The sequence below is a fragment of the Malaya genurostris genome, chromosome 3, assembly GCF_030247185.1.
Source record: "Malaya genurostris strain Urasoe2022 chromosome 3, Malgen_1.1, whole genome shotgun sequence".
Taxonomy (NCBI): Eukaryota; Metazoa; Arthropoda; class Insecta; order Diptera; family Culicidae; genus Malaya; species Malaya genurostris.
This window is the reverse complement of record NC_080572.1, coordinates 161,652,651-161,677,404: the sequence shown is the minus strand read 5'-3', so window position 1 is coordinate 161,677,404 and position 24,754 is coordinate 161,652,651. Positions and strand designations below refer to the sequence as shown.

The window sequence follows — 24,754 nt, the reverse complement described above, 5'->3', positions numbered from 1 at the left end:
ATTGAACATAGCTTGGAGAATAATTTTTCATTGCCCAAATAAATTTATTTCTATAAAAACATCGTTTTTCGAAAATTGTAAAAAAGTTTTTCCTCGGGAAACTTTTTAATTTATCATCTTTCCAACTTTCTAAAAAAAATATTTGTTTCCTTGTAACAACGTTTTATGTGATAAAAAATTTAAAAAAAATCGCTCGGTAAAATAACTGAGAATTTTGGAAACTAAATTTTATTTTCAATTTCACAAAAAATTGGAAGATTTTTTTTTCAGTGTATATTTTTCTATAAAGTTCAATTAATTACCTACAACTTCTTAGACATATTTTTCTGTAGAAACTATAGATTTCTAGTTATAATTATTTGAAAATAATATGGCTAAAAACACATACGCCCTTTTCAAAAACTAGTCTTGAGTGAAAAAATATCTTTAGATGAGTGAAAAATACTTCAGTTACTATACCGATCACACATGTAAAGTTTCATACATATCCAAAGGGGTCGTGCCACAATTTTGCCATTTCTGGACGATTTGGTGTGGAATTGCTCTTGAGTTCTCCAATACAATGAAAAAACGATATACTTTCGGATGGCTTTTTTGCCTTTCTCATATAGAAAGGTTATGCAATCACTGTGAAAACCGACTTTTGCACCGAGGCCCGGAGGGCCGAGTGTCATATACCATTCGACTCAGTTCGTCGAGTACGCAAAATGCTTTTTTGCCTTTCTCATATAGAAAGGTTATGCAATCACTGTGAAAACCGACTTTTGCACCGAGGCCCGGAGGGCCGAGTGTCATATACCATTCGACTCTGTTCGTCGAGTACGCAAAATGTCTGTGTGTGTATGTGCGTATGTGTGTGTAACGTTTTTTTGCACTAACTTTTCTCGGAGATGGCTGAACCGATTTTCATAAACTTAAATTCAAATGAAAGGTCTTGTGGTCCCATACAAAATTCCTGAATATTATTTGGATCCGACTTCCGGTTCCGGAATTATGGGGTAAAATGTGCAAAAAATTGTGAAAATAAGTGCACTAGCTTTTCTCAGAGATGGCTGAACCGATTTTCACAAACTTAGATTCAAATGAAAGGTTTTGAGGTCCCATAAAAAAATCCTGAATATTATTTGGATCTGACTTCCGGTTCGGGAGTTATGAGGTAAAATGTGCAAAAAAAAAGAAAATATGTGTTCTAACTTTTCTCATAGATGGCGCCACCGATTTTCACAAACTTAGGTTCAAATGAAAGGTCCTGTGGTCCCATGCGTAATTCCGGATTCGGAAATATAGGGTAAAGTGTGTTAAAAATTGTATACCATCACTTAAAATGGGGAAAAACCTTGAACAATTTGCTCAATCGACCTCAAATCTTTTCCAATTGATAGTTTTTATCAGTAGACGGTCAAACAAACCGATTTCGGTTATTCTTTTAAGAATCGAAGAAAATTATTTTGAAGAATACCACAGTATTATATATGATAGTATGATTGATATGAGAAGGGCATCATTAACCACTAGGTGGCAATTTCAGTGCATAATGCATTGTTCGAGTTCAGAGCGCTTCGGCAAGGCGATATGAAAAGATCGTTCGGCTCTCATTGACCAGCAAACGCAAGGAGCTTTGGGTGAATTTATGCATATTGTGCTGTGGACAAAATCACTCATTATTTAATCACCTCGATTTCGTATTTCGTTAGAATCGGATTATTTCGATCGAACACGAAATTTTGCATTCTGTATCTCGATCGTGTTCGAGTTTGCCAGACGAAAATATCACTCGATCGAATTACAAAACTAAAGTTTTCACACTCGATCCGAATAATCCGATTCGATCGAAATACAGAATACAGGGTGTATATTCGATACCATTCGAACCGCTTTCATCGAATAAATTGAAATTGAATGTGGATGGGGGTTCAGTTAATTCGTTCAATTTGACCGGTTGTGTAGTGCACGAGGTGCACATGAGGACGAGACGCCACTGATAATAACTCAGTTGTTTGTTGATGGATTGATATAAACAACCAACCGATTCATTTCAATAGCATAATATTGATAAATTGGTTTGAATCGACTTGTTTTCACGAAGCAATCACAGCAGGCCATAATGATGTCATCCTCTTGATTCCTCGTGCACGGCCGTCGGTTTCGATCGTTTAGTAACAGATTTGCTTAGTTCGGCATAGGTAGGTTTCGCGTCATGTATAAAAAATACCGCATTATTCTGCGTAGTATGAAGTTTAGCACAAAGAATGATTTATAAATATATGCCATTTTATTATTTCGCTTCCGTCATCGAGAAATATAATGAATCCATCTTCAAATCACCTAGTTAGAAGCGTTTAAAATTACGGTAACTCTGAGCCTGATCATCGAGATTTAACAACCAGTAGGTTTGAAAACATTCAATTCAAACAAGCATAGCAAGCGTATTTGCTATTTATAATAAGTAATTATAATAAATTGGATTGACTTGTTTGAACGTATCAATCAGAGCTTGTCAATCAGCTTGATTAGTGGATGTCAATGATTATTGTCGAAACTGTTTCAAATCTACACATGGAATGGGTTCAACGAGTTTTCAAACATTGATATTTCAAGTCACTATTAAACCCAAATTGGCGACTTCCACTTTATCGAGGTTTTTGCAAATTCTTATAATATTATTATTTCTGGTACCTGTATGGCCAATTGATGTCAAAAAGTAATCGAGTGTTTGGGGTTAAGGTAACTTTCTTTTTTAATGTAATGTTTTGAATGTTTTTTCTCATATATAATCGGAAATGAAATATGAATTAAAAAATATCGAAGAAGATTGCTTTGGTAATTGTTAAAAATGAGAAAATGTTAAAATTATACAGTCAGTTCGTGCAGCGGCAGTTTGAATTTTGTCTATTAAAGTTATTTAAATTTTTAACTAGATAATTCAGAAAAATCATAAAATTCAAACACGTAGTGAAATTTCAAAACCAGATACTACGGAAAAATCTATAGATAAAATTAAAATTTGCAGAATTTTGAAATTGTTGATAGCTCAGATCACTGTTTAGTACGGAAAACATTTAAATGAAATAAAAGACAGCACTAAAACTTTTTCTATTGATTAAAGATATTTTATCACAAGAAAATCAATAATCCAGTGGACTCCGTTTCACATTCACCATTAGGATTACTGAAGTTTTCGGAAATTGTAGAATGGATTTTCGCAGCATTCAATATTTCTGAACCTCTAAAGACCATCTTAACGGCATTCCTTCCAATAGCTTGAACTTTTTTGAAACAGTTATCAGCTCAATGGCCAGTTCTCTCAGGTTTTGTATCATTTGATGGATAATTTATCATCCGCCGCATATGATTCAATCACTGTCCTGCAGTGGAATTGTCGAAACAACATGCCAAAACTTGATCCATTTAAAGTTTTGTTGTATAGTCAAAAATGTGATGTATTTGCTTTGTGCGAAACATGGTGTTGAAGATTCCAAAATTACTATGGCTCATAGTTTCGTTTCTATCGAAATAGAAAAACGCGTGTGGGAATTTAAAGTACGACTATATTTTTACTATTAAATTAAACTTTATTAGTGAGACGAGCTTGTGTTGCTTCCGTGATTGACTACTATCGACTGACTCGATCAGATTTGATCGTATTCTACCTATCCTAATAATAACGAGAGTAAGAGAACAGAGAAATAGATGAGCCGAAGTGAAGTTTTATTCACCACAGCATCTTACACTTCGCGTAGGTACCGAATCGATATCCCTTTTTGCCTTTCTCTATAGAAAGGTATTAGAATTGCTGAAAAAACCCATAGTGTTATGTACCATTCGACTCAGTTCTACGAGATCGGAAAATGTCTGTGTGTGTATGTGTGTGCACTTTTCGAAGTTATTTGAACGCGCTCAATTTTCTCAGACATGGCTGAACCGATTTTAACAAACTTGGGCTCGTTTGAAAGCTACTCTCAGGCCATTGGTCAAGTTCAAAGATCAAACGGCTGTGACTTTTTGTTCCGGAGATATGATGGTATAAGTGACGTAACCGACAAAACGCGTTGTATTTATACGCGCTCAATTTTCTTAGAGATGGCTGAACCGATTTTAACAAGCTTGGGCTCGTTTGAAAGCTACTCTCGGGCCATTGATCAAGTTCAAAGATCAAATGGCTGTGACTTTTTGTTCCGGAGATATGATGGTATAAGTGACATAACTGACAAAACGCGTTGTATTTTTACGCGCTCAATTTTCTCGGAGATGGCTGAACCGATTTTAACAAGCTTGGGCTCGTTTGAAAGCTACTCTCGGGCCATTGATCAAGTTCAAAGATCAAACGGCTGTGACTTTTTGTTCCGGAGATATGATGGTATAAGTGACGTAACCGACAAAACGCGTTGTATTTATACGCGCTCAATTTTCTTAGAGATGGCTGAACCGATTTTAACAAGCTTGGGCTCGTTTGAAAGCTACTCTCGGGCCATTGATCAAGTTCAAAGATCAAATGGCTGTGACTTTTTGTTCCGGAGATATGATGGTATAAGTGACGTAACCGACAAAACGCGTTGTATTTATACGCGCTCAATTTTCTCAGAGATGGCTGAATTGATTTTAACAAACTTGGGCTCGTTTGAAAGCTACTCTCGGGCCATTGATCAAGTTCAAAGATCAAACGGCTGTGACTTTTGGTTCCAGAGATATGATGGTATAAGTAACGACAAAACATGTTGATTTTCACCGCTCTTATATATACAAGGGTGCCAATATTTTGGGATCACTTTTAATTTCGTAAAGCGCTAGCGCTCAAAAGTTTAAGCACCTCGAAAAATGCCCTCATGCAAAATTTGAGCTAAATCGGACATGCGTAAGAGGTGCTGCCCGGCGGTTAAGGTTTGGAAATTTTCGATCTTGAAAAAGCACCATAGGGGGAATGAAATTTCCAAAATCGAAAAATTTTTTTGATGCCGAAACTCTTAAAACTGCATGAAAAGTCGAGATTTAGTGTCGTCTCAAAAAAAAAAAATTTTTTTTTTAAATCAACTTTCTGGCAACGCAAATGTCAAGCACTAGTTTGGAAAAATGATGCTGACTGTGAGACATAAACACTGAAGCATGCATAGTATCTGAAATTATATAATAAAAGTATGAAATATATTTTCATGAGACTGTTATGAAAGAAGAGAAAGGCATTATCACACCACTAGGTGGATTAAGAAGGGTTTTGCAATCGATTTGCATAATCAAACATGCTCTTTCTAACACATGGCTTACATCAAACATAGCCATAAATTTTAATGACTAACATTATACGTTTCTTTTATAGATTAAACATTCCTTCTACTTCTAGTACAGAAGTTGTTGCTTGTCAAATAAACAAGAAAGGAAATAACATTTGCATTGCTTCGGTATATTGCCTTCGCTCAAAAACAACAGATGGCATCTGCATTTTTAGACATTTAAGGAACATTTGATTCAGTTTCCATTGATGTTCTTTCAGACAAGCTCCACCAACATGGACTTCCAGCGGTTATACATAATTATTTGCACAACCTTTAGTCAGAGAAATGCATGTATTTTTCACATGGCGATTTGGCAACATTCAGAATTAGCTGCATAGGTTTCCCGCAAAGCTCATGCCTCAGTCCGCTCCTCTATAATTGTTACGCGAATGACATTGACAGCTGTCTAGTAACCCCATGCACACTAAGACAATTGACAGATGATGGCGTGGTTTCAGTTACTGGACCCAAAGCTATTGATCTGCAAAAACCATTCAAGATACCTTAGCTAACTTGTCCGTTTGGGCTGTTCATCTGGGTATCGAATTCTCTACGGAAAAAAACAGAGCTGGTCGTCTTTTCAAGAAAGCATGATCCCACGCAGCTTTAGCTTCATATGATGGGAGGAATGATCACGCAGATTTTTATTTTTAAATACCTAGGGATGTGGTTTGAGTCGAAATGCACGTGGGGAGGACACATTAGGTATCTGTGGGGTGCTCATCCAGAAGATCTAATAAAATTGTATCAAACTGGAGCGAATTCAGTATAGTTGTTTGCGAATCGCCTTAGGCTGCATGCATTCGACACATACAATGAGTCTTGAAGTTCTGGCGGGAGTTCTTCTATTAAAAGATCGCTTTTGGGCGTTTTCATCATGACTGCTAATAACATGTGAGGTACTGAATCCCCTAGTTAATAATAACTTCGAAAGACTAGTCGAGCTTCAATCTCAAACAAGATTCGTGACAGTATATTTTAACCATATGTCACAGGAAATCAACCCTTCAAGATATATTCCTATCCGTGTCAGCCTCCTAAATGTCCCTGACTCAACTTTATTTTTCGACACATCCATGCAGCGCGAAGTGCGTGGAATCCCGGATCACCTACGCTCGATGGAAATCCCAAAAAATATTTTCAAGTAAGTTTAGGCATATCGACTCTGAGAAAATGTTTTACACGGACGGATCACGAATTGAAGATACTACTGGGTTTGATATGTTCAACAATAATGTTTCGGTCTCATTTAGGCTTCAAGAACCTGCATCTGTTTATATAGCAGAGTTAGCAGCAGTTCATTATAGCTTGAGTGTAATTGTCATATTATCTCCAAAGCATTATTTTCTCTTCACAGATAGTCTGAGTGCAATTGAAGCCATTCACTCAAACGCTGCTGGCAAAAATGAATCGTTTTGCTTGAGAAAAATAAAACTACCTGAACGACATTTTGAATAATAATTGTCAAATCACAATAGTTTGGGACCCGGTTCAATGCTCCATTCCAGGCAATGAAAGAGCCGATATTTTAGCCAAACGTGGTGCTATTGATGGTGAAATTCATGAGAGACCTATTGCTTTCAACGAATTCTATAGCGCGTCTCGCCAAAGAACACTTGCCAGCTGGCAAGCTTCTTTGGATAAAGATGATCTGGGTTGGTGGATGCACTCAATTATTCCTAAAATATCGACAAAGGCATGGTTCAGGAGACTGGATGTGAGTAGGGATTTCATTCGTGTGATGTCCAGACTTATGTGCAATCACTACACGTTAGATGCACATCTCCTACGAACTGGACTTTCCGAGAATAATCATTGTGCTTGTGGAAAAGGTTATCGCGATATTGATCATGTCGTTTGGACATGCGTGGAGTATCGTGATGTCAGATCTCAACTAATAAATTCTTTTCTTACTCAAGGTAGACTATCCAATGTCCCAGTTCGCGACATGCTTGCTTGTCGTGACCTTCCTTACATGAAACTTCTTTATCATTTCATTAAGTCCATTGGAGTTCTAATTTGATCTTTTTTATGTTAGACTCCTTTCTCTTCAATGAGTTCAACCAATAGCCAGCTATATTATATTGAATAAAAGTGATGAACTGATACAAACAAACCTGAAATAGTTATACGATCATATACAAAATATATGTATTTTATTTAATGTAATAGCAAATCGTTTGATAAAAACAGTGTTTAGATTAACTAATGAATACCAACATACTAATATAATATTCGAAATGTATTAGGTTTAAAGTACTATGAATTGTGGATGCTACGGCGAAGAAAAACTTATGTATATTGCCTTTGAAATAAACATATTAGTGAAAACAAAATAAATAAAGATAATTTGCGTTTCGGCACAGAGTTTTTTTTTCTATTTTATATGCGGGGTTAAGGAACGTGCATAATATATTTTCAGAGTTGTTTCTATTTCAAGGTCAAAGGCTTCAACTGGTGACCTATTCAGGACGAAGTTTTGTATATTACCTTGATCAAAAAGTTCCGGGAATCACCATCGTGTGGCGCTCTCAGTCACCCGATTAGATTTTTTTGTTTAGTGTTGCCACATCTATAACCAACCCGTGGGCAACTTGACAGCTCCCATACATCGAGAATATAAGTAAAAGTTTTGGTTCAATGGCGTCGTAAATGGAATAACATTTGGGAATAACGCATCTGTTTTTCTACAATCTGCGGTTTAAATTTTTATTTTGAAATAATTTTGCTAACATTTTTTGACATTAATAAAATAATTATGATGATAAGTTCCTATGGTTTAGTATAAGTATAATTTTTCTCTTTTCATCAATAGAAGGTTTAAAAGTAGTTCATCACATTTCAACAAACAATGAACGTGAGGTAATTTATTTTACTGAATCTTGAAGAACAATACTACTAATTTGCAAACCAAGATTAATGGTTCCCTTATCTTTATCCGAGTCGTTAGAAGATCATCCAATGATAACAAATACTTCTACAAATGGCGTGTTCATTGATACGACTAAATACGTTAGGTACTCTTTAGTTACACACCACATTTCAAAAAACACTTCATTTCTAACTCTATTAATTACTATTAATAGTTATCTTTTCAGAACAAAGAGAAGACATTGGGCAGAGTGAATTAAGGTGACCGTGGACAGAAGCCAAGGAAAATAAATGTAAAAATATTGGTGAAACAATACTTTTTCATATAGTAATAGTATTTATGAGTTCAGAGCGCTTCGGCAAGGCGATATGAAAAGATCGTTCGGCTCTCATTGACCAGCAAACGCAAGGAGCTTTGGGTGAATTTATGCATATTGTGCTGTGGACAAAATCGCTCATTATTTAATCACCTCGATTTCGTATTTCGTTAGAATCGGATTATTTCGATCGAACACGAAATTTTGCATTCTGTATCTCGATCGTGTTCGAGTTTGCCAGACGAAAATATCACTCGATCGAATTACAAAACTAAAGTTTTCACACTCGATCCGAATAATCCGATTCGATCGAAATACAGAATACAGGGTGTATATTCGATACCATTCGAACCGCTTTCATCGAATAAATTGAAATTGAATGTGGATGGGGGTTCAGTTAATTCGTTCAATTTGACCGGTTGTGTAGTGCACGAGGTGCACATGAGGACGAGACGCCACTGATAATAACTCAGTTGTTTGTTGATGGATTGATATAAACAACCAACCGATTCATTTCAATAGCATAATATTGATAAATTGGTTTGAATCGACTTGTTTTCACGAAGCAATCACAGCAGGCCATAATGATGTCATCCTCTTGATTCCTCGTGCACGGCCGTCGGTTTCGATCGTTTAGTAACAGATTTGCTTAGTTCGGCATAGGTAGGTTTCGCGTCATGTATAAAAAATACCGCATTATTCTGCGTAGTATGAAGTTTAGCACAAAGAATGATTTATAAATATATGCCATTTTATTATTTCGCTTCCGTCATCGAGAAATATAATGAATCCATCTTCAAATCACCTAGTTAGAAGCGTTTAAAATTACGGTAACTCTGAGCCTGATCATCGAGATTTAACAACCAGTAGGTTTGAAAACATTCAATTCAAACAAGCATAGCAAGCGTATTTGCTATTTATAATAAGTAATTATAATAAATTGGATTGACTTGTTTGAACGTATCAATCAGAGCTTGTCAATCAGCTTGATTAGTGGATGTCAATGATTATTGTCGAAACTGTTTCAAATCTACACATGGAATGGGTTCAACGAGTTTTCAAACATTGATATTTCAAGTCACTATTAAACCCAAATTGGCGACTTCCACTTTATCGAGGTTTTTGCAAATTCTTATAATATTATTATTTCTGGTACCTGTATGGCCAATTGATGTCAAAAAGTAATCGAGTGTTTGGGGTTAAGGTAACTTTCTTTTTTAATGTAATGTTTTGAATGTTTTTTCTCATATATAATCGGAAATGAAATATGAATTAAAAAATATCGAAGAAGATTGCTTTGGTAATTGTTAAAAATGAGAAAATGTTAAAATTATACAGTCAGTTCGTGCAGCGGCAGTTTGAATTTTGTCTATTAAAGTTATTTAAATTTTTAACTAGATAATTCAGAAAAATCATAAAATTCAAACACGTAGTGAAATTTCAAAACCAGATACTACGGAAAAATCTATAGATAAAATTAAAATTTGCAGAATTTTGAAATTGTTGATAGCTCAGATCACTGTTTAGTACGGAAAACATTTAAATGAAATAAAAGACAGCACTAAAACTTTTTCTATTGATTAAAGATATTTTATCACAAGAAAATCAATAATCCAGTGGACTCCGTTTCACATTCACCATTAGGATTACTGAAGTTTTCGGAAATTGTAGAATGGATTTTCGCAGCATTCAATATTTCTGAACCTCTAAAGACCATCTTAACGGCATTCCTTCCAATAGCTTGAACTTTTTTGAAACAGTTATCAGCTCAATGGCCAGTTCTCTCAGGTTTTGTATCATTTGATGGATAATTTATCATCCGCCGCATATGATTCAATCACTGTCCTGCAGTGGAATTGTCGAAACAACATGCCAAAACTTGATCCATTTAAAGTTTTGTTGTATAGTCAAAAATGTGATGTATTTGCTTTGTGCGAAACATGGTGTTGAAGATTCCAAAATTACTATGGCTCATAGTTTCGTTTCTATCGAAATAGAAAAACGCGTGTGGGAATTTAAAGTACGACTATATTTTTACTATTAAATTAAACTTTATTAGTGAGACGAGCTTGTGTTGCTTCCGTGATTGACTACTATCGACTGACTCGATCAGATTTGATCGTATTCTACCTATCCTAATAATAACGAGAGTAAGAGAACAGAGAAATAGATGAGCCGAAGTGAAGTTTTATTCACCACAGCATCTTACACTTCGCGTAGGTACCGAATCGATATCCCTTTTTGCCTTTCTCTATAGAAAGGTATTAGAATTGCTGAAAAAACCCATAGTGTTATGTACCATTCGACTCAGTTCTACGAGATCGGAAAATGTCTGTGTGTGTATGTGTGTGCACTTTTCGAAGTTATTTGAACGCGCTCAATTTTCTCAGACATGGCTGAACCGATTTTAACAAACTTGGGCTCGTTTGAAAGCTACTCTCAGGCCATTGGTCAAGTTCAAAGATCAAACGGCTGTGACTTTTTGTTCCGGAGATATGATGGTATAAGTGACGTAACCGACAAAACGCGTTGTATTTTTACGCGCTCAATTTTCTCGGAGATGGCTGAACCGATTTTAACAAGCTTGGGCTCGTTTGAAAGCTACTCTCGGGCCATTGATCAAGTTCAAAGATCAAACGGCTGTGACTTTTTGTTCCGGAGATATGATGGTATAAGTGACGTAACCGACAAAACGCGTTGTATTTATACGCGCTCAATTTTCTTAGAGATGGCTGAACCGATTTTAACAAGCTTGGGCTCGTTTGAAAGCTACTCTCGGGCCATTGATCAAGTTCAAAGATCAAATGGCTGTGACTTTTTGTTCCGGAGATATGATGGTATAAGTGACGTAACCGACAAAACGCGTTGTATTTATACGCGCTCAATTTTCTCAGAGATGGCTGAATTGATTTTAACAAACTTGGGCTCGTTTGAAAGCTACTCTCGGGCCATTGATCAAGTTCAAAGATCAAACGGCTGTGACTTTTGGTTCCAGAGATATGATGGTATAAGTAACGACAAAACATGTTGATTTTCACCGCTCTTATATATACAAGGGTGCCAATATTTTGGGATCACTTTTAATTTCGTAAAGCGCTAGCGCTCAAAAGTTTAAGCACCTCGAAAAATGCCCTCATGCAAAATTTGAGCTAAATCGGACATGCGTAAGAGGTGCTGCCCGGCGGTTAAGGTTTGGAAATTTTCGATCTTGAAAAAGCACCATAGGGGGAATGAAATTTCCAAAATCGAAAAATTTTTTTGATGCCGAAACTCTTAAAACTGCATGAAAAGTCGAGATTTAGTGTCGTCTCAAAAAAAAAAAATTTTTTTTTTAAATCAACTTTCTGGCAACGCAAATGTCAAGCACTAGTTTGGAAAAATGATGCTGACTGTGAGACATAAACACTGAAGCATGCATAGTATCTGAAATTATATAATAAAAGTATGAAATATATTTTCATGAGACTGTTATGAAAGAAGAGAAAGGCATTATCACACCACTAGGTGGATTAAGAAGGGTTTTGCAATCGATTTGCATAATCAAACATGCTCTTTCTAACACATGGCTTACATCAAACATAGCCATAAATTTTAATGACTAACATTATACGTTTCTTTTATAGATTAAACATTCCTTCTACTTCTAGTACAGAAGTTGTTGCTTGTCAAATAAACAAGAAAGGAAATAACATTTGCATTGCTTCGGTATATTGCCTTCGCTCAAAAACAACAGATGGCATCTGCATTTTTAGACATTTAAGGAACATTTGATTCAGTTTCCATTGATGTTCTTTCAGACAAGCTCCACCAACATGGACTTCCAGCGGTTATACATAATTATTTGCACAACCTTTAGTCAGAGAAATGCATGTATTTTTCACATGGCGATTTGGCAACATTCAGAATTAGCTGCATAGGTTTCCCGCAAAGCTCATGCCTCAGTCCGCTCCTCTATAATTGTTACGCGAATGACATTGACAGCTGTCTAGTAACCCCATGCACACTAAGACAATTGACAGATGATGGCGTGGTTTCAGTTACTGGACCCAAAGCTATTGATCTGCAAAAACCATTCAAGATACCTTAGCTAACTTGTCCGTTTGGGCTGTTCATCTGGGTATCGAATTCTCTACGGAAAAAAACAGAGCTGGTCGTCTTTTCAAGAAAGCATGATCCCACGCAGCTTTAGCTTCATATGATGGGAGGAATGATCACGCAGATTTTTATTTTTAAATACCTAGGGATGTGGTTTGAGTCGAAATGCACGTGGGGAGGACACATTAGGTATCTGTGGGGTGCTCATCCAGAAGATCTAATAAAATTGTATCAAACTGGAGCGAATTCAGTATAGTTGTTTGCGAATCGCCTTAGGCTGCATGCATTCGACACATACAATGAGTCTTGAAGTTCTGGCGGGAGTTCTTCTATTAAAAGATCGCTTTTGGGCGTTTTCATCATGACTGCTAATAACATGTGAGGTACTGAATCCCCTAGTTAATAATAACTTCGAAAGACTAGTCGAGCTTCAATCTCAAACAAGATTCGTGACAGTATATTTTAACCATATGTCACAGGAAATCAACCCTTCAAGATATATTCCTATCCGTGTCAGCCTCCTAAATGTCCCTGACTCAACTTTATTTTTCGACACATCCATGCAGCGCGAAGTGCGTGGAATCCCGGATCACCTACGCTCGATGGAAATCCCAAAAAATATTTTCAAGTAAGTTTAGGCATATCGACTCTGAGAAAATGTTTTACACGGACGGATCACGAATTGAAGATACTACTGGGTTTGATATGTTCAACAATAATGTTTCGGTCTCATTTAGGCTTCAAGAACCTGCATCTGTTTATATAGCAGAGTTAGCAGCAGTTCATTATAGCTTGAGTGTAATTGTCATATTATCTCCAAAGCATTATTTTCTCTTCACAGATAGTCTGAGTGCAATTGAAGCCATTCACTCAAACGCTGCTGGCAAAAATGAATCGTTTTGCTTGAGAAAAATAAAACTACCTGAACGACATTTTGAATAATAATTGTCAAATCACAATAGTTTGGGACCCGGTTCAATGCTCCATTCCAGGCAATGAAAGAGCCGATATTTTAGCCAAACGTGGTGCTATTGATGGTGAAATTCATGAGAGACCTATTGCTTTCAACGAATTCTATAGCGCGTCTCGCCAAAGAACACTTGCCAGCTGGCAAGCTTCTTTGGATAAAGATGATCTGGGTTGGTGGATGCACTCAATTATTCCTAAAATATCGACAAAGGCATGGTTCAGGAGACTGGATGTGAGTAGGGATTTCATTCGTGTGATGTCCAGACTTATGTGCAATCACTACACGTTAGATGCACATCTCCTACGAACTGGACTTTCCGAGAATAATCATTGTGCTTGTGGAAAAGGTTATCGCGATATTGATCATGTCGTTTGGACATGCGTGGAGTATCGTGATGTCAGATCTCAACTAATAAATTCTTTTCTTACTCAAGGTAGACTATCCAATGTCCCAGTTCGCGACATGCTTGCTTGTCGTGACCTTCCTTACATGAAACTTCTTTATCATTTCATTAAGTCCATTGGAGTTCTAATTTGATCTTTTTTATGTTAGACTCCTTTCTCTTCAATGAGTTCAACCAATAGCCAGCTATATTATATTGAATAAAAGTGATGAACTGATACAAACAAACCTGAAATAGTTATACGATCATATACAAAATATATGTATTTTATTTAATGTAATAGCAAATCGTTTGATAAAAACAGTGTTTAGATTAACTAATGAATACCAACATACTAATATAATATTCGAAATGTATTAGGTTTAAAGTACTATGAATTGTGGATGCTACGGCGAAGAAAAACTTATGTATATTGCCTTTGAAATAAACATATTAGTGAAAACAAAATAAATAAAGATAATTTGCGTTTCGGCACAGAGTTTTTTTTTCTATTTTATATGCGGGGTTAAGGAACGTGCATAATATATTTTCAGAGTTGTTTCTATTTCAAGGTCAAAGGCTTCAACTGGTGACCTATTCAGGACGAAGTTTTGTATATTACCTTGATCAAAAAGTTCCGGGAATCACCATCGTGTGGCGCTCTCAGTCACCCGATTAGATTTTTTTGTTTAGTGTTGCCACATCTATAACCAACCCGTGGGCAACTTGACAGCTCCCATACATCGAGAATATAAGTAAAAGTTTTGGTTCAATGGCGTCGTAAATGGAATAACATTTGGGAATAACGCATCTGTTTTTCTACAATCTGCGGTTTAAATTTTTATTTTGAAATAATTTTGCTAACATTTTTTGACATTAATAAAATAATTATGATGATAAGTTCCTATGGTTTAGTATAAGTATAATTTTTCTCTTTTCATCAATAGAAGGTTTAAAAGTAGTTCATCACATTTCAACAAACAATGAACGTGAGGTAATTTATTTTACTGAATCTTGAAGAACAATACTACTAATTTGCAAACCAAGATTAATGGTTCCCTTATCTTTATCCGAGTCGTTAGAAGATCATCCGATGATAACAAATACTTCTACAAATGGCGTGTTCATTGATACGACTAAATACGTTAGGTACTCTTTAGTTACACACCACATTTCAAAAAACACTTCATTTCTAACTCTATTAATTACTATTAATAGTTATCTTTTCAGAACAAAGAGAAGACATTGGGCAGAGTGAATTAAGGTGACCGTGGACAGAAGCCAAGGAAAATAAATGTAAAAATATTGGTGAAACAATACTTTTTCATATAGTAATAGTATTTATGAGTAGAGAAGAATGAAATAATAATATTTGTGTGCTGAAAGGAATACAGTTGCAAGAACAAAATGTAAACATTGAAACTATTCAAATCACCTAGCAGAACAAAGTGGACTCATCTCATCTTCATGCTAATTCTGGAGTTAACAAATTGCAATCATGCGACCAAAAGAATATAATGATTGTGCCAAAGAAAATAGTTTACTATTTACCTTCGTTTGATTCTTGGCATTTTTTTACATTACAAAGTAAAAAGGAAGCTTTTACATTGATGGATTAAGTATAGTAACACCACACGAAATCAGACCAAACTCTGTTGCAATGGCGTTTTGTATTAATTATAATTTTTGAATATGAAGCTCACATTCAAAAAATACAAACCAACAAATTCTACATTTTCCATTTTGTTGACAACATCATCGTTTTCGGATAGGGAAACAACCTCACCCAGAGAACAGTCAAGTGGCACTTGACGAGAGGGCTTGATGATAAATCGGCTATTTGCTCTGAAAAGATTTATCATGCAAATTTGAAGATATAATTTCATATATTGACCAGTACAGTTTCTAAATTCTGTGGTATTGTTTTGAACTGGCACTTCTGGCAGTTCATCCACTGTTTGAACTGATGAGTTCCGCACATACTCACTACTCAAAACACACTCTATCAACGTATTCCTTCTATTTTGCTATTGATTTTTGCGAATGAGCGCTGCTTTCTTTTTCTTAGATGGACGAGGCATCTTGAAAAGATTGCAATACTTGAACTGTTTGTTTATTTTTTGCATTCCATAGCGACGTACAGGGTTGCGGATAACTAGGAGGGGAAGCAGTGTTTGAAATGGAAATTAGGAAAATGTTATCGTTTTTTATAAATACTGAAATTTTAGATGGTGACGTATGAAAGTAGTTTTGATCCGTAATTTTAACTATATCAATGTGCGACTAATTGAAAATATTTCTTTTTTTAGTGCATTGCTAGGTTTTTTTCTCTAATTATGTATGGCATCACTGCCAAATTAAAAAGATGGTATTACCAATACTAAAGCAGGCCGACAAACTTATTATCGTGGATTTTTGGAAAATTTACAAAACCAGAACTGTGAGTTATTCGAAGGTTTTATAATAAAATTTTTAGATCAGAGGATAAGTTTACCGATGAAGAACAACTCAAAAGAGTTTCATAAAGCTTACTTATGTCACAGAGCTATAATCAGCAGTTGAAATCTTGAGGTGAGTGAAAAATAATAACATTCTAAGAAGAAACCGTAAAGGTCCGAAAAAGTTTCGCACAAATCATTCTTCAGAGTTGATAATTTATCATAAACATATATCAATACGATGAGTGATTATGTCACCAAACTGCAGTAGCAATTCTACGCAATATATTTACCCTTACGCGTAGAAAAAATGTGTTTCATGGTTTGTTTACATCAAGAGCATGGCAAAATAGCGGAAGGTGGAGTGGGAGGGTAGGCGGTTTCTTGGTTGCCATTTGTGGCTCGCTTCCATGGTCACCTTTAAAGATAGAAAAATTACAAAATACGCATGTTTGTAGATTTATTACGGGTGTTATGGATGAGTTTGTTGCTATGCAGCGCTGTTATAAAAAATCGCAATAACTTTTTGTTTCGTAATTCATCGAACCCTAGCGCCGTCCTGAATTCAGTGGAACACATATGAAACAGGCTCATTTCTGTCAGGTTGTGTATGGGTTGTCTATAACTGATATTCTACCAAATTTTCAGCTTGATACCTGGACATTTTTAAAAGTTATGCTGTATTGTGTACATCTGCGATTGTGCGTCTCAATTTTCATAGATTACAATGGTGTTGTGTATCATGAATTCCAGGCACAAATCTCCAAAAATCAAGGGAAACGTGCCATTTGAGCCAATTTGTTCTGATTCCTGATGATGTTGTGTATCATGAATTCCTTCCACAAGGTCAGCCCGTCAACAAGCAGTATTATTTGGGCGTTATGGGACGTTTGCGTGAAGAAATTCGCCGAAAAAGACTAGATTTCTGGACAAACAACTCGTGGATCTTCCACCACACTACGCACCGTCACACAATGCCATCGTTATCTGTGAGTATTTGGCTAAAAACGAAACGAATACCACCTAATTTGGCTCCCTACGACTTTTTCCTCGTCCGAATGACTCAAGAAACCGCTCCGTGGAACGCGTTTCAGTACCCGTGATGAGATTATGGAAAAATCGCAGATGGCTCTGATGGTCATACCGAAAACTGAATATAAAAAATGTTTCGAGGATTGGATCAAGTGTGTTGAAGTCGATGGGAAGTACTTTAAACGGAACAATATTGATTTTGATAAATAATCTTGCATTTTTAATTTTCTGAATAAGTTTCCGGAACTTTTTGATCAAGGTAGTATCATCCGAAATGTATAGCAACAGCTTTCGATCGGTTCGCAGTCTTAGACAAACTCGATCTTTGTCTAATGATCGATACTTTTAATAGGTATTGAGAGTTTATGGTAAATTTAATAAATTCTTCTTGTCGAATGCTCATTTTTTTCTACACAAAAATTTAAATTATTTAAATGCGCGACGAAGTAACGAGATTAATTCATATTTGAGATTAAGTTTGTTGCGCTTATTTGCGCTAGCTGTATGTTTCTTTGTTGATATTTTTTTTACAAATTTTTGTATTACAGGGAAGAAAATTTCATTGAATATACCGGAATAGCACCAAAACAAACATCATTTCAAGTATTTAAGGACGGCTTGTTAAATAACATTCTTTCATACTTCAATTCTATATGGGATTTCACTGATACCGATGATCATCTTCAGGTATTGCAAATGCTTAAGACTGACTCAAGGAATGATCCCGAAAAGAAATGGTTAGTAATATTTTGACATTATTTATCTAGTGTTACAAACAAATTGAAATCATAGAAATTTTTTGTTTTGCAGGCGCCCAACGGGAAAAAGTGTTGATGAACAAGTTCGACCTTTGGAAATCAATAAACTGAAATGGCAATTAAAATATTATGAGAAACAAATTCAATTTCAAAAACAACAGTTGGAGGTTTGTATTACAAAAGTTATCAACTTTGATTTGATCGAAAAGATTCTATTTAATTTGAAAAATTCTAGCGTGCCGTGTCGCAGGTTGAGGTCGGTCGTAAATTACTGAGCGATTTGATGGTACGAAGAGAATCACTGTTAACTGCCGTAACGAATGAACTTAAAGATTTCAAAAGCATCGAAGCTCAAATAACGGATATTGATGAGAAAATTAATGGAGACTTGCAGCGGTGAAACTAATATTTGTTTATTGTATTTTTAATCGAAAAACGTTTTTTTATTTACATTTGTGTGTTTTGAACAAATGAAGTGTGTAGCGTACCGTTAAGATCTTGTGGTAATAAATACACATGATAAAATTAATTAAATTAAAACCATTCTGATTTTGTGGTGAACATTCTCTACAAACTATATTTACAGAAAACAAATAACAAATATATTCACGACAGTAACGAACTACCAACAAGCTTCAAACCGACTCTGTTGTCAAGCTCAGTTTCTTTTCGATGAATTTATTAAATATTTGCAACAATGCGTTAGCAAGTGTTTCTCATTTGGCGAGTTGTTATTGTTCGTTATTGATCCCACCTCTCTCGTGTAGATGTCCAGACCATACTGACCCTCTTGTGGAAAGCTACAAATCGGAAATAAAACGACGTATTTCGGCATTAAAGGACGAAATATGTTTGGAAACAAATATCTTGTTTGCTTACCTGATATTGAACGTAACTGTATCACCTACAACACTGTGTTGTACATATTTTGAAAGCTTTTTCTCTTCGATTCCATTTTTGTGTAGGGTTGCCATAAAATCTGTTAGAGGTCGAGACATTCGAAATTGTAATTCAATAGCTCGTCCGGAAAAAATAAGTGGCTCCTGCAAAGTATTCGGATTATCAATTGTTTATATTTCTAAACTAATATTGGAATTACTTGATGTGTAATTGGTATCAGTCCAAAGAGTCTCGTAGCCTTGGTTGGACCCCATTCGCCACTTGCACAGTCTGGAAGTGGAACCATTACTGTTTGAAGTTCTTCGCAGCAAATCTGTGTAAAAAATCTTGTTGGTAGTATGTTCAAGTTATTAAGCTGTAACATAAATCAAACCTTGAATTTGCAAACACTTTTAAACTTCATCGGTTCTCCAGTCAGGTACTCTTGAGGTGTGACCGCGTTGGCGAAAATATCCAGCAAGAAGGCTCCCGAACATGGTGCGTGGACACGGAAAGCTACGATGTTGCTAATAACTGACTGCATAACGAAGCGCTTCAAAGATACTCCGTCGTACGAATCCTCTTCACTATCGTAGAACTTGAGGTTGTAATGGAATATCAAACAGCCTTGCATATCAGAAGGCATTGCTATCCTTACTGTTGCAGCGCCTGTGCAATTCAAGAATGAGTGTAAGAATAGGCATATGGTATATAAGAACTACAATAGTAGTGCTTTTAACTGCTTGTAATGCTCCACCTTTCTTTAAACTGACAATTACAAATTTTAATTTAATAACAATAACCACACATAAGGATCGTTGTAAACCAATTTTGACAAACTTAGATTCTTACGATTCCATACCGAATTTCTGAATTTCATCCGGATCCGACATCCGGTTTGTGACGGGAGATGATAGTCATATGCTCGAAAATGGATCTTACTCACTTTCCTCAGAGAACCAATATTCCCAATCTTAGAGTCAAATGAAAGTTCTTTTGGGCCTACCAAAAATTACTGCTTATTTTCGGATACAACAAAATAACAAATCGTCGTTTAGAGTCTTATAAAATTTTCATAATTTGAATAAAAACTAGTAGAGTTTGCACTTCATGTTAATTGGTGGCCGTACGAACCGACTTCGATTATACCGGTTCTCGGGCTCCGGTGCTGGAAGCGCATATAATAGCGAACCCACTTCGTTTTTTTAAGGATGACCTATGCGAACAAAGCACTGTTTCATTATGTATGTTATACTAGTTAATGCACAAACAATCCCTTGCTTTTTTCAAAAATCTAAGAGAAACATTTTGAATAGAATACCACAGTATTATATATGAGAAAGGCATCATTACACCACTAGGTGGATTAAAACAGATATTTTATGTTCTATCAGACCCTGACACTTGACAGTTTTCAGTTCAGCAACTCCATGGCATGGTATCATATTAAAAAAAAATTGCACAATGCTGCAATTTTTGCGTCAACCGCAGATTAGGTCACGCTTTCAATGGTTGAGGGTTTTTTTTTCAATATTTTGATGAATTTGATAAGTGGGTGAGGAGGGATTGACCAAAACCATCACGAAAGTTTTTATTTTAATTTGAATTATATACGACCTAGTTTACGAGAACGATGCTTATGTGTGAAGTTCAGATAACTCTTACGCCGAAATAAAAAATCTAAATCTTTCTATTACTACAATTATCCAGTAAAAGTTCTAATTAGAATAAGACTATACTGACTTTCCACGGGGGCGGCCCGTTTGTCATCCGTTTGGTATAATAATTTGGTATAATGACCATTCGGCATAATGGTCATTTGGCATACTGCCATTCGTCATAATAACTATTGGACTCGCAATATTTTAATCTAACGTGGAATTTCATTTGTGTTTCGATTGAGTGATGTTTAGCAAGGAAAACTTGAACGAAATATGTGAATTTTATATTCGACCTAAACTTTTCGAAGGTATTAGATGAAATAGCATTATTACTATATTTGTTTTGATTTTCTATAGTAAATAGCACACTACCATTTTATATAAGCAACTCACAATGTTCTGTTCTGCGAGGGCGCAGCGCCCTGGCAGAAATCACCTTTACCTAGTTGCGGGCGTTTGCCAGTAAATCAAATTTTCACCTCACTAACACGATACAACGTGTTCACTCGTTGAGGGTTTCACCAGTAATCGAGAGAGGGATTGCTGATTGGGCCGAAACAGTCGAAAGAGAGAGTAAACAAAGAGAAACTGTCATTTGCACTTAGCACCTTTTCTAGTGTTTGTCTTCAATTATGCGTAGATCGTCAGTATGGTAGTCGAAGCAAAATTAAACGAGAATCTTGAAATTTGGTTCTGAAAATTTGGCGTGACGCCTAAAAGACACTGAAATGAATAACATTCAGTCCGTCCACCCCTTGATATCTCCAAATCAGTATAGACTTAAATTACATCATCAGAAGAACGAATTCAGAAGAATGAATTTGAACGAATAAGCTTTGGTCCTTTTTTGTTGCTTATACTACTATTGTTCTGGTTAAATTTTTTGTCATTCGACTATGATTTATTAAGTACGTTTAATCAATAGTAAAATTACCTGTATCATCAGTGAATACAACAGCTCCGTATCCTTCATCGGCGAAATGGAGACCGTATCGGAAGAACAGCGACCTGACAAAAGGAAGATTTTCAAATTCACCCAACGTTATAGGCCGTTTGAGTAGCTGCCATTCTTCTTGAAGAGGGAAGAACTCATAGATGAACTCGCGTGGATCCGTTAGGAAATAGTGGTCATCGTATTCATAACGCAAACTGTCGTTTTTACCCTTGCCACTCTTAGGAGCTTCTTTTGCGTTGACCAGATGGCGAGCACCCCAGTTGCACTGTACAAAACGCCACGCACCTGCAACATATACCGCGTTCCAAGAGTTTCGGAACCTAGAATTTTTTGGGTGACTAATTGAAGAATTGAATATGGTCATAAAAAATAATACAACTTGTTTTAGCAACGATATACCTCGAATCTTGGAATTTGACTCCAGGTTGATAACCTGCACTCTTTGAGTATCCCTTAATAACTACACAATGAAGACCTGCGTAGCTGAAATACAGTTTTAATAATCGACTTGGAAATATAACTGAAATAATAATATCAGTTACCTGCAGAGTCGTTTGAACAGAACGTGGTAACTTTCCGTACCGTATTTGATACCGCGTAATAATCCCATTGGAGTATCACCACGTAGGTCGTCGTCAAAAGTCATGGTGTTTAGATTTTTCACGGTAATCCATCTAAAAATGGTGCGAGCTTTCTCTATATCAGAGGTACATCGGCCAACAAGCTGACGCACAAGATCTGTGAAGGTTTTTTGGTCTTCTTGAGCAACTGTGATAGCGATCTGATCCACGTCTTGGAACTCGATCGGGTCGTTATAAATTTGGAATTTACTAAGCGCTGGTGGAGCTGGCTTTGGAGCAACCAGAGGATATTCCAGAGGTACTGTGCTTTCGGTGAACTCATCGTCGAGAAATATACTTTCAGTTTGCATGTACTCACTGCGACGAGCACTGATTAGTTCTAGCATCTCGCTTGACTGGCGATCTACTAGCGCTGCAGTTTCCGAACGTTCATGTTCGAGCAGTTTTCGCGTAAGGCTTTCCTTTTTCTTTGTCTTGCGAATTGTCATGTTCTTCTCTAGGTCTTCCTTCTGTTGCTCGTGCTTTAAAGTTAATATACTTTGATCTTCCCGGGTACGTCTTGAGGTAGTCATCTCTTTCTCAAATTTGTGTGCCAATCTTTGAAGTTCTCGTTCCCATTCATCCTGTAGAAGATACGTCTTAATGTGTTATAATGTTGCAATCGTAGAATACGTACCTGGAATTCAGTCTGCATACGCTTGTCTTCTTCTTCACGTTTCCTTGCGAATCTTCTATACAGGTCATCTTCTTCCTTTCGATGTTTCATTTCTAGCTTGGCCTGTTCTTCTCGAGCCTGAAAACAATATAATGCAATAATGCTATGAGGTACTATATCTGTTTCATCTGATTTGCACTCTAAATAATTGTTTTAATTCACCCGATGATGTAACGATGCCTTATTCATATTATTCATGTTCTCATACATATCACAGTGGTATTCTGTTCAGTAATCACTCTGTGATTCCAGAACCGAAAGTCGGATCCGGTTAAAATTTAACCTGTGGTACTATAGGGTATTCCATTTGATTCTTAGATTGTGAACTCGATGAGAGTTCCATGTTGGAGTTCTTGAATTTTTAGTACGGGGACCGAAACAGTTTTGAACCACATTAAAAAGTAGAAATACTGCCGTAACCGATATATAAGGACCGAAACAACTTTGAACCGCATTTAAAAAATTATTAATTTTGAACGGGGGAGCAACGAGCAACGACGAGATTGGTTGTATGCTGACAGGGAAACCGGGAAAAGAACGTCTGATGAGAGATCAGAAATTGGAGTTGGTTTTGTGGTGCGAGCGGTGCGACAGATTATCAAATGGAGGCGGGTAAACGAGCGTAGGTTTGTTCGAAAAGTATTACGAATTTTATGTTCGATTTTCGATCTTTTGGTGACGTTATGTATGTACTCATGATCCAATTGACAATTCGGGCCATTTTGAATTTCGACCAGTTTTTGAAAGCCATTGTGCATGGACGTATTGTAGCTTGTTTTCGATTATTTTTAGCTTGGAGCGAAATCAATCTTCAGTTCAGCAACGCCATTTTATGGCATCACATTCAACATATTATGTCAATTGTATGGGTGCGCAGTGCTGCTAAGAGCGCCTAAGTCGTCAACAACAGATAAAAATATTGATGAAGTAAAGAAACTAGTATTGGCCAATCAATGAATCACCATCAGGAAAATGACTGAGGACCTAAATATATCGATTGATTTTTGGTTATGACGTAGAAACCAGAGCTCAACAATCCCTATTGGAGCTACCATCCCATCCATTTTTTGGCATAGACGAAATTTAATGACATAGTAAAACACGTCCACGCTCAATAACTGTCAAAAATTGATAGGACATTCAAAATGGCCGGAATTGGGAGTCATGAGTACCAATACAACAATACCAAAAATTAAAAATCGAATATACGTAGCCTACGAAAACTCAAGATTCGCAATATTTTTTTGAACAAACCTCGTATCTCATTCAGTAAAAACCATTCAAGCGAAGAGGTTGTGTTTCGATTGTACTGGCTCGTGAGTTAACGGATGCTACCGAGACAATTCTAAGCTTCAGGTAGTTAAACTGCCCATAGCAAACGCAATATTCGGGGCGTTTCCCGACTGGAAAGCTAGCAACAAAGGCCATCCCGTTCATACGCACAGAGGTGTAGAGACACAGAGGTGCGAGAGCATAGAAGTGACGAGTCACAGAGGTGCCATCGCATAAAGGTGCGAAGACGAAGGGGTGCAAAGGCACAGAGGTGCTAAAGCAACCCAGTGCTGATCTACCAGGTACCAGAATTTGTACGCTGCGTAGGATCAAAAGAGACGGCATATATCGCGAGGTGCTACACTGCAAGCATCGCATTTGATCGCCACCAAGACCAAAGCACTGTACCTGGGGTCAGGTACAGGCAGCACAGCAAGTGCAGTGGTGTCCACAACGACGGCAGAGCAACTGAGATAGCAGTAAACGACAGAAGACTGCCAATTGGAAACAGCAGAAGACTGCCAATTGGAAATCGTTGGAAGAGCTTCACGTCGTTCTTCA

General features: G+C 36.5%; 2 protein-coding genes across 3 annotated transcripts in view; one reads left to right on the top strand and one right to left on the bottom strand.

The window, feature by feature from the left end:
• The window catches only part of LOC131434821 (uncharacterized), a 33,210-nt gene extending 14,680 nt beyond the window's left edge, over window positions 1-18,530 (top strand). Inside the window, exons 1-4 of one of the 2 annotated variants that reach the window (XM_058601992.1) lie at window positions 14,872-15,198; window positions 17,921-18,109; window positions 18,183-18,297; window positions 18,366-18,530. In XM_058601992.1, coding sequence (XP_058457975.1) covers window positions 15,197-15,198; window positions 17,921-18,109; window positions 18,183-18,297; window positions 18,366-18,530 — 471 coding nt within the window. In that variant the 5' untranslated portion in view covers window positions 14,872-15,196. Of the gene's footprint in view, window positions 1-14,871; window positions 15,199-17,920; window positions 18,110-18,182; window positions 18,298-18,365 lie in introns of those variants that run through there. The other variant, XM_058601991.1, reaches the window with a different exon arrangement.
• A 143-nt stretch (window positions 18,531-18,673) lies between these two features.
• On the bottom strand, window positions 18,674-23,642 carry LOC131434067 (hillarin-like). The gene is made up of 9 exons (XM_058600716.1): window positions 23,615-23,642; window positions 22,883-23,061; window positions 22,168-22,829; window positions 22,025-22,108; window positions 21,605-21,945; window positions 19,404-19,678; window positions 19,230-19,343; window positions 19,010-19,173; window positions 18,674-18,930 (listed from the first exon to the last, which is right to left on the bottom strand). The coding sequence occupies exons 1-9, from the start codon at window positions 23,640-23,642 to the stop codon at window positions 18,789-18,791; spliced, it is 1,989 nt and encodes a 662-aa protein (XP_058456699.1). The 3' UTR covers window positions 18,674-18,788.
• Between the last annotated feature and the right edge of the window lie 1,112 nt (window positions 23,643-24,754).

Bases quoted from the DNA above. Each gene is read 5' to 3' on its own strand.
- LOC131434067 (XM_058600716.1), bottom strand. From the start codon at position 23,642: ATGGCCCGAATTGTCAATTGGATCATGA. The intron at 21,946-22,024 runs GTATATCGTTGC...AAAAAATTCTAG, and splicing joins GTCAAATTCCAAGATTCGAG to GTTCCGAAACTCTTGGAACG. The intron at 19,344-19,403 runs GTTTGATTTATG...TTTTTTACACAG, and splicing joins AAAGTGTTTGCAAATTCAAG to ATTTGCTGCGAAGAACTTCA.